The sequence below is a fragment of the Ostrinia nubilalis genome, chromosome 11, assembly GCF_963855985.1.
Source record: "Ostrinia nubilalis chromosome 11, ilOstNubi1.1, whole genome shotgun sequence".
In the NCBI taxonomy this organism is placed as follows: Eukaryota; Metazoa; Arthropoda; class Insecta; order Lepidoptera; family Crambidae; genus Ostrinia; species Ostrinia nubilalis.
In genome coordinates this window covers 4,121,412-4,132,228 of record NC_087098.1, presented here as the reverse complement: position 1 = coordinate 4,132,228, position 10,817 = coordinate 4,121,412, and the positions used below count along the sequence as shown (strand labels likewise).

General features: G+C 37.7%; 1 protein-coding gene across 1 annotated transcript; it reads right to left on the bottom strand.

Moving 5' to 3' along the window:
• Nucleotides 1-5,933: 5,933 nt before the first annotated feature.
• On the bottom strand, nt 5,934-9,738 carry LOC135076123 (protein cueball-like). The gene is made up of 3 exons (XM_063970589.1): nt 9,584-9,738; nt 8,727-9,123; nt 5,934-7,659 (listed from the first exon to the last, which is right to left on the bottom strand). The coding sequence occupies exons 1-3, from the start codon at nt 9,681-9,683 to the stop codon at nt 7,101-7,103; spliced, it is 1,056 nt and encodes a 351-aa protein (XP_063826659.1). The 5' UTR covers nt 9,684-9,738; the 3' UTR covers nt 5,934-7,100.
• Nucleotides 9,739-10,817: the final 1,079 nt, after the last annotated feature.

Below are 10,817 nucleotides of genomic sequence, written 5' to 3'. Positions count from 1 at the left end.
ATAATCTGCCGTAGCGTACCTGTGTGTGTACCAAAATACTAAAGCCTTTTCGGAAATAAGCTTGTTCGGAAGACTAGAAGTCGTAGAGTCTGCGAGCGAGATGATTCGTGAGGACTCTCGAAAACAGTTTGTAAACACGCCTCATAAGTGAGATGAGTCTATAATGCTCACCACACTTCTGTGCCATGCCGGAGGCGTTTTTTCTTCGAGAATGACGGAATTGAACTGCTTCTGTAGAGCCTTTAGTACCGGCGAAGCTCAGCTATAATGCCGTAACACCTGGTGCCTTGTTGTATTTCAGCTATTTGAGTGCCATTTTAATCGTGTACAAACTGACGTCCGATATAATATCTTCGGTATAGTGTCAGGTCAATCTAGCTCTTGGGTTTTGCAATATTTGTTTTATGTTTAAGGTTAAGAATTAATAAACAAAGAGACCCTGTGTTATGTATGTATTTGTTTTATTTAAATAAAATTAAAATAATATATAAAAATTAAGAATATTATAGTTCCTTATTAAAAAATTAAACATATTGATTAGGATTTTTGTTTTATTCCATTGGTACCTATTTCAGACACATAAACCTAAAATGAACCATCTAACTAATAGACCAGCAATCAGATATCAAAACGTTTTAAGTATTTATTATATTAATTATTGAAATACATTAGGTATTTCTTCATAATGTCATCAATTCTAAGTTTGCGGAGCGATTTTTATATTTGGAGATTCATTTCTCAATTCCGTGATTCATTTTCTTAATTCGGTGCTCTCTCAATTCGATGCTTAACATTTCTCATAAACCACTTCACAATATTTAGTGACAATGCTATTTTTACATTCAGAATAGAGTAACATTTATTTTTTTGTATTGAAACTACTTAAAAAACTATATATAAATTTTAGCACCGAATTGAGAAAAAATACACCGTACAGTAGAAATGCCCTTTTATCATGGTTATTCATCGTCATCATCATTTTCAGTCACAGAACGTCCACTGCTGAATATACGTAGGCCCAATGATTTCCACATCGCCTGATTACTAGCGGTCTGTAGCCAGCGCCTTCCTGCTACCATTATGAGGTCATCGGTTCACCTTGTAGGCGGACGTCCCATTAATGGTTGTTAGTTGATACTTTCTATAGCTTTTTTAGATTACAAATAATAATTCCACCACAGGAGTCATCCCTAGACAGTTACACACTAGCCTACGCACCTTGGACATAGCCCCAACTATTTATAAATTAATACAGAAAGCGACCATTCTGAATACATGCAGGATAGTAAGAAAATTTTTGAATATTGCATAAAGTAATTGGGATGCATTTGGCTTCGGCCCGTGCTCCTAAAATTTGCCTCTTAAGAGAGAAAATAAATTACGAAACAATGTAATAATAATAATAATTTATAATTTATTTGGCACAAAAAAGAAACAATAAATCGACATTAAAATCATGTTTGTATATTTTTTCCTCGTATTTAACGGCAGAAGAATTTGGTTTGTCCAACTAATATCCCGACCGTTGGCACCATAATTAATTGAGAACCATTAATATTTAATATTATTTGAAGTAGCACAGAAATGGCAGAACAGACACTAATTTAATAATAAAGGTACCTTATCAAAGCAGTCTATCCCTTGGCTGACTTGTAAATCTTGTGTGAAATTATTATTTTATTATCTACAAAGCCAGGGAGGGGTTCAGGTTGTTGGCGGTATAAAATAGTAGACAGTATAGGTATGGTAAAAACGAAAACTTTATATATTTTATGTTTTATGCCTTGAGACAATAGTGCTTATGAACGAGCGACACACGTAACTACCTATAGAATTTCTGTGACGGCGCCACAACCCAAAAATAAATGAATTTTGATTAGTTTTACCCGATCGAGCTATCTCGCTGGAATGCAACTCTCCCTCGCCCTCACCCGCACACGTTTTTTTTTTTGGCCCGGAGGAAATGCTTTGCGCACCGTCACCACTGCCGGGGGACCGGGTGGTGTGTGGGACTCCCGGCGCCCGCTGCTCCATCCTGAAAAGGACGGGGTATACCCACTAAAACCTCAGCGACATTCCGTCATCGCCCGAATGGGGGTGTCGCGAGTATCCAACCGTAGCCTTAGACTTCCGCGACACCACCGGCGACAGCCTGCCTACACGGCGGACCCAAGGGGCCGACGAGAATGGCCCGAAACACCAAGCCGTTCCCGTCAGACGGAGGTGGCAAGGGTGCCCCCGCACCCCCGGCCTGCTGGCCGCCAACTGGGGGAGAGCGTCGACGTGACGTAACGGCTGCCAGGTGCGTAGTTAGCTCGACCGGGTTCTAGTAATCATTTAAATGCTGCTACCAACCGGTCAACCCGAAAATCATTTTTTTATGTGACAAGAGGCAAACGAGCAGACGGATCACCTGATGGTAAGTGATTACCGTCGCCCATAGACACCCGCAGTCCCAAGGGCGTTACATTTCCTATCTTTGGGGAGGCCTATTTCAGCAGTGGACGTCCTGTGTCATGATGATGAATCATTTACATTTATCGGGGCCATTGTGGGCCCTTAAGCCGGCCCTTTGCGGGTCGCCCACGGCCAAACGGGTCCGAGCCCACACGTCCTTAGTAGGCGGGCCCACGGTACAGCAATGTAATATTATTACTGTACAGTACATTTTCGTGAAATATTAAATACCTTAGCATTTAGTCTATAAATACATCACTCGGAATATTGTAAGCCTAGGTCTAGCATAATTGACTATTGATGCAAGATTACCTTTGTAAGATGTTATTTATCGATTTCTTCTTTGTTAAATATGACTAACTTATATACACGACACCATGCCATTGTACACGTACTATGTAGTTAAAATAGCCGCTACATTGTGAAAAAGATGCTCTAATCAAGTGTTTTTAACATAAAAACATACAGAATTTCAGAGTTTTCGTGGATACTTATTTTAAATATTTTAGTTAGTAATTTATCAAATACACAAAAGTTTTTTTTCAGAACATCACTCCAATACAATCCGTGTCGCAAAACCCGTATTTTTCCATGTTGGTAAGTACTTTATCAAAATTTTCCACCAAATCGCCGTTCCGTTCCCGCATAAAAAGTCTATATTAACGTCCCACATTGTACACGTCCAGCTTTACTTCCAGTAGAGTGGACAGCGGGCAAAGAGGGAGAGGGTTTCCAAAACAACGAGCACGGAACGATCTGCTCCTATACATATTTACATAATTCTGTGAGGTGGAACGTAGCAGATGGCTCCACTTCCGATGTAGCTATAGTGCCATATAGTGGGCATAGTAAAGAGGATAGTAAAATCGTATTTAGGCTGCGTTTCCACCAAAGATGTGCCTACGAAGATGAGCTGTGCGAAGATTTGTAGCGAAGCTGTGAAACGGTGCACAGTTCACACCTTCCATCACCGGGGAACCAGACGCAGGTTAGCGCACCATCCCTACATTGTCGACATTCCACCAGCTCGCACTAAGCGGTTCGATAACTTTTTTATAATGCGAACAGCTAGGGGCTGGAATTCACTGCCTGCTGCTGTCTTTTCCGAACACTTTAATCCGGACCTTTTCAAGGCGAAAGTGAATATGGCAGGGCAGGTATGTACCATCCTAGATTGCATCTCACTTAACACTAGGTGCGATGGCGGTCAAATACCTGCCTTGTTATGCATTAAAAAAAGTTAAGAACAGAGCTGTTGCGAGGTACATGAAGTGATTATATTAGTTCTTTAAAAACACAACCCTCACTACGCATCCTCATACGACTCTGGTGGAAACGCATCCTTAAGCTAGCACCTCTAACAAAAGCGTAAAGTAGGTACGTACCTCACATCTTGCTCTCTGAGTTGAGGTTAATGATAAAGTGAACTTTTCAGAGTTCTTATTGAAACGGAATATTCAGAACAATATACATTTATAGTATATTTTCTTCTAAAAAAAAAGAGAATAAGTCTCTTTTTTCCGCATGTTTAATTAAGTTATGAGGTTCTGGGTTGGATGACTAGCTGGAAAACAAATTATTTATTGTTTATTCACTTTATCTTGACGACGCTATTTTTCACCTCAGTTTAATAAATTAAAATATAAAGAAACAACAATATACAGCCCTTAATAGTTATAAAATTAGTAATAAGTATACTACATGTGCCATTGATTATTTTATAGGAAGGTGTTAATTTTAGTTAATTGAACATCCGTTATTTTACGTTGTGCTATGAATTACTTACAACAACAAGGACACAGTGCAGCATCTATTACTAATATTATAAATGCGAAAGTAACTCTGTCTGTCTGTCTTGCTAGTTTTCACGCCTAAACCACTGAACCGATTTGATGAAATTTGGCATAAAGATAGTTTGAGTGTTTATCCCGGTTTTTGAAACAGGGACGCGCTCGATAAAAGTTTTTCTGTGCCAGACAAAATTCCACGCGGGCGAAGCCGCGGGCGGAAAGCTAGTAGAGAATATAAGGGCATTTTAGGGAATCTGAATGTAAAATATTTGTGTCTATATTGAATTCTGGTAGTGCAAATAATGTAAATATTAAAGAATATTCAATATTTAACTAAATGAAAAATAAAAATGAAAATTCTACTTACTTCATCATCATCATCATCACTTCAGTCAAAAAACGTCCACTGCTGGATCAAGGATTTACGTAACGACCAAGTGCAACCCGCGACCTTCACCAGATCGTCAGTCCACCGAGTGGGCTTGCGTCATTATTAAAACATTTATTTGAAGTCTATTTAAAATTGTGAACGCCTAAGAAATAAAATCATATTCAACCTCACAATAGATTTCTTCAAAGGAGCCGTTTACCTCTATAACTGATATTTGATTTAAGTTAGAATTTCATTCCGTCCCTTTGAAGGTCCCGAGCACATATGGCACGTTTAAAATATTCCCATGCTATGTCTGCGATTATTCTAAGGCTCTTGTTGGAAATTCATTCTTCAGACAAGGCTTGAAGATTCAGTTTTGCGTGCAAGGTTATATGAGCAGGTTAGAGCAAAGAAAGGCGCTAAAAATAGAGATGTGTAGGAAACGGGCGGGACTTATATTTGCTTGGTGGGCTCTGTCAATTTCTTTCTTTTACGATGCGATAAAAGCCAAAGTTCTTTGCCAAGGTTTTGTCCTAGTTTACCATGAATTACTTTGAGATCCAACATGTAATAAGCTATGCGTGAATCAAGATTATTTTGCAATGTCTTTTTCTGTGTCCTTCTTGTTATCCTAAAGCAATGGTAAAATTGTTAATTTATGTTTTCTGTGTTTGTTTGTTCTAGAACTTTTTAAACTTTATAGTAAACTCGCTTTAAATTCATCTACCAACGCCCTAGAATCAACAAATACCAGTTCTAGTTTCTTTCTAGAAGCTCAATCTTGGGTATAAGTTCCCCCAAAAGGATGCCACAAGGAACGGTTCTAGACCGTTTAAAGCAAACTTGAAAAATAGCTAAACTTTCATCATAAAGATAACCATATGAACATACATATTAACGAGGTCATAATGACGATAGCAAATTTATTGGAAATTCAGCCATTTCACTGCAGAACAATCAATACTGTTCAAACTGGATACCTTGCAAATCTATTTCAGTACCAGTTTACCCCCCAAAACGGAAATGAAACTTTAAATTTATCCCGTTAGAGTTCCCATTTGAGTGTTATGTAGTGGGTCGTCATATTGACCTGAGTGAATCAAGAACGGAAATAGGTCACCCGGGGCTGGTGTCTCACCCCTTCTTTTAATTGCTATGAACAAAGTTAATTAAGCTACAGCACTCACCTGTGGATTCTTTTTATAGCTTTCAACGCGGTTTTATTAGTTTTGTGAATATCTGTGGAGTATTAAAATTTTTGGGAAACATTGGAGGAAGAGAAAGAAACAACCAACAATTATTTTATCCTATCTAGTGCTTTAATAAGACCTTATGGAGCTACATGGAACAAATAATTATAAGTCAGCGATATGGGACATACGGTGTTCTGAAAAAAGGGCACACTTTTAGCTATACATAGTCACCTGTGAATCAGAGTATTATTATAGTTATGTTCGTTACAAAATAACTCCTTTTATAACTTACTTATTGTATCATATTTAGCTTGATGTGCTAGCTGCAGTAATGAGAGTAATGGTGAGTCTACACCTAGTCTCCCTATATCTTAAGTTCTTTAAGATACTGCTTCTCCTTGGCCCTAACAGCTGCTACCTTAAAACTCTACGACCAGTTAGCGACGGAAAATTTTTGACTAATATTTTCTCTACTGGCCATATTAATAACTAGCTGTGCCCGCGACTTCGTATACGTGAAAACCCGTTTTCGCAACATTTTTCATTTTTGCTCTGCACCTATTACTCGTAGCGTGATGGTATGTAGCCTATAGCCTTCCAGGATAAATGGGCTGTCTAACACTGAGAGAATTTTTCAAATCGGACCGGTAGTTCCTGAGATTAGCGCGTTCAAGTAAACAAACAAACTCTTCGGCTTTATAACATTAAGTATAGATAACGTGTTTTTCTGTGAAAAAAGGCCCTTGCTATATAAAATATAAAAAATGTTGCACAAATAGTTCTTTTTAAAAATTTTAACGAAAGATGTTACTTTAAGGTGAATTTACCCTATTACCTGAAGATAGATTAACATTTTTGTTTAATTTTATAGGTAGGTACCTTTATAATTTTGTCATTTAGAACTTTTTACTAAATAGAAATTGGAATTGGCCCCGACCGAGTCTTTAAAACGAGAAAAAAACGCAAAAGCACCTCTTACGGTTTCACCAAAACCACGTAACAAAATTACAAAGCTCTCGTGAAAGTTACCTTAAAAAGTGAAAAGAAATACATACTAGCCTTTAACTGTAAGGACAATAAACCACAGTAAGTATAAAAATTATAATTTAAACAGTTTAAAGTAATTATACACACAATCAACACTGTCAGTTATCCACAAAAATACTATACGTCAAGGATGCGCGCCGCGACAAGCTTCTATCGCGAGATTTTATCAATTTTACGTTTGTAGTCTAAAATCATCGATAGGATTTTATCACGGCGCGCCCTCCAACCCGGCTGTACTTACTAATAAAAGTGACAGGGCACAGTGAACAAAACTGGCAAGGGCAAAGTGAGTATACAAAAATAAAGTACAAGGGCCAACCATGCATTCGTAGAGTTGTCGAATCTAGCCGCTTTATTTCGCAACGTTCTGGGCAAAGTCTCACACTCAGGGATTCCGTAATTCGCAACTACTCCAAAAATGCTTTTTGTGAGCTCGAGCACTTCCAAAGGTTCAACGTTTTCTTTGTCCTTTGCCAATTTCCAGACGGTTTTGTGTCCCGAATAGACCCAGTAGATCCAGTCCTTTGATATTGTTAAAGTATTTGGTCGGTCATGAGCGTCATTTAGCAATATCTGCCTGTCCTCTCCTTCTAGGTTAGAACTTTCTATGGAAAAATGTATGCCCTCTTTTTCATCTGCCCAATATAATCTCTTAGTTCTTTGGTCGATGGCTAGGCCCAGTTGCAGTGGCATGTGAAGATGAGTGTGAACAATGACCTCCCTCTCTGAACCATCAAATTTAGATCTTTCTATCGATGATTTTGAATCTGTTATCAGGATACACGTCCAGTAAATGTATCTGGAATGAAACAGAACAAATTTAATTAAAGTTATGAAGAAACATCCTACTTCCTACTATCCTATCCTACTAATCGTACTAATATTATAAATGCGAAAGTTTGTGTGGATGTCTGGATGTTTGTTACTCTTTCACGCAAAAACTACTGAACAGATTTTGTTGAAACTTTACAGTATTATTGTTTATAACCCAGATTAACATACATATAGGCTATAATTTATGACGATCTGTGACAAACAAAATTTCACGCGGGTGAAGCCGCGGGCAAAAGCTAGTTATTTATATGTTTAAGCCAATAATGGACACAGTCATTATAATAAAAATGAAAATGTTACGTGGCTAAATTTAAGTAAAATAAGGGTTCCTTGTCATGACTACGGAACCCTAAAAACTTTTCAGCTTTGTTTTTCGAAAGTTTATAACGTGTAAAGTACGGCCAACTAGCAGCGATACGAAAGGTCGATACGACTGTCGAGTTGACAATCTATTCTGTCTCTTCCGATCTTGTGTATTAAAATTTGTCGTAATGTCTCGTTCTCCCGCCAAAATATGTCAAAGTCAGACGGGTTCGTCAACATTCGGACGTAAATTTTAGTATACATAGTTAGTTGTTGCAATTCACGAGGGCGGATCTGTTACTTGTTGGTTCTTATTTTATTATTCTCGTTATTTAATTTAAATCTACATTAAACAAATAATTCAAATTATAACAAAAACAAAATTCAATAAAACATCTATTTTTATGGTTTGCCCGATATTTTTTTAAATTATATTGTCTACAAACATTTGTAATCTAACTATTAAAAAGTTATGCACCCCTGCTATTCCTAATGACCATGACATTGGGTTTGTTTACATTTGGTATCGCTTCTCGTTGGCCGTACTTTAGGTACCTACATGTTTCCATGACGTATAGGTAACCATAGAGATCTATTTCTGTGATCTGTGCGTATAATCATGACGAAGGAAAGACGAGTACCTATTGCCATGAACTGACATAGCCAAGAAATAAAAATTGGTACATCAATAAGTAGCGATAATATCTTCAAACAATGTATCTTACTTACTCTCTGCAGCTATCGACGGCAATCGATACTGGAATCTCATCGTTCATTTTGATCAAAAGGTTGCCATAGCCATCGTTTTCGGAGTCTGGCATCAATGACATCCAGAATATGCTGCTTTTTATTATGTCAGTCCAGAAAAGCATTCTTTTCACGGGATCAAAGGCCAGACCCTGGATGTTCTGGAGCCACTTATTCTTGACTAAAGACTGGAACTTCTTTGTTGTTAAATTGAAGCTGAATATGGTTGCGTTGTCGTTTGCCCTGTCGACGAAGAACAGCACATTGTGGACAGCATCGTAAGCCAAAGCAGAAAGGTCCCTAAAGCCAGTGCCTTCGCTGTTCGTTTTGGTTTGGTTACTGTAGAACTCTAGTTGGCCCTCACTGGAGATAACAATATCTGAAACAAGGAAATTAACGATGAGAAAAATAGTATTCATCTTCATGTTTCTTACGAGCCCAAATTCGACACAGTATCTTTTTGATAAACTTCAAATTCATTAGAAGATGAGCTGATGGATGGCAGATTAAAATTAAAGTTAAGGAGTTTAATCTTTCATCATTAGCTTATCAATGTAAGATTATTATTCACAGACGCAAATGTTTGAAAAATTTAAAAAATATACGATAAAACAATAAAAATGTATAAAATAGCACGTATGGGGCAGTAAGGTTTTGGAGTGGAGGCCACGTACCGGAAAGCGCAGCGTAGGACCGACGACCTCATAACGGTAGCAGGAAGGCGCTGGATGCAGGCCGCTAACAACCGGCCTTTGTGGAAATCATTGGGGGAGGCCTTTGTTCAGCAGTGGACGTCCTATGGCTGAAATGATGATGATGATGATACAAGAGTAACTCACCCCATGAGTCAGCTGGACTCTCATCACGATAAGAGCACAGTGAGTGAACTACGCCGATTGACAAGGCAACAACGCCGAGTAGAATCTCCGTCTTAAACATTTTGTTTCATAAAATATACATAATACAAATTAGTTCGAATATTGTGCGTACAATGTCGTCCAGACTAATTAAATGAATAATGTTTTACAAACAGGGAACGTATTGCATGTTGTTTTGGAAAATTTTATCGCGGGTGACGTTACTGAACTGTAGATTTGATAAAACTAATTAAATAATGACTAATTAAACCTAATAAATATGTTTATTAACAAATAAACTAAAAATAAATGACTGTCGGTCGATTTTTCTTAATCAAAACTAATGCCGTTATAACGTCGCGTCGCCGTAACGTTACGTCCGCCATCGAGCTCAGTCTTGATTGATGATGTGTCGGCTTTCAGGGGGCTTATTTTTGAAGCATTAGAGTTCCAATTCGCACAAATTAGAAAAAAGATTTCATTTACCTATTTAGAATTTGTAATTTGCACAATGCATATAACCGCAAAAGAAACCAAAACTAAAGCTGGTCCACCACTGGTAAAGTTTTGCTAACTTTGTTTAAGACTTAGATGGCGCAGTGTAAAAAATGTCTGGGTATTTTTGTTAATTCATTCTACGTCAAACTCATCCACAAATTTGAGATCAGAGGATGCCAAAGTTCCTATCTGGTACCAAATTTGGACAGATGCGTGGGAAAAGATGGTAATAGGACGTTTGTAAGATATGGGCAAGACATACCCATCCTATTACTATCTCTTCTAATATTTTGCAGTGTTACTGAAAAGTAGGTAAGTATAGGCTTGATGCCAAAGTTTCAACAAGAATTAAAATCTAAGTGCTCTACCTGTACACATTAGTTCCTGGTAGTTGACAAAAATGGAGTAATTATGTATACTTGCGAGCAAAAGTCTGGAATCACCCTCTTATGTTCTGTTCCAAGCTTAATTACTACTATGTACCTACCTCTATTTATGGTATCAATTTAAAGTTTATAACATAACCTTTTAAATAGTACAATTTATATTAATTTAGTAATTTAGGTCGTGTAAGATCGCCTGGAACAAAATAGGATGATTCCATACTTTAGCTGGCAAATGTAGTTAGGCGAGTGTAGGTAGTAGGTAGTGTAGGTATTCTATCCCAAAATTCAGGTCTATAAGTAGGTAGATTAGTTTATCCAGGTCCATCTAGAAA

Excerpts from the sequence above, each read along its gene's own strand:
- LOC135076123 (XM_063970589.1), bottom strand. The coding sequence starts at position 9,683 with ATGTTTAAGACGGAGATTCTACTCGGCGTTGTTGCCTTGTCAATCGGC. Across the intron at positions 9,124-9,583 it reads GAGTCCAGCTGACTCATGGG|ATATTGTTATCTCCAGTGAG; the intron begins GTGAGTTACTCT and ends TCCTTGTTTCAG. Across the intron at positions 7,660-8,726 it reads GCCGTCGATAGCTGCAGAGA|ATACATTTACTGGACGTGTA; the intron begins GTAAGTAAGATA and ends GTTTCATTCCAG.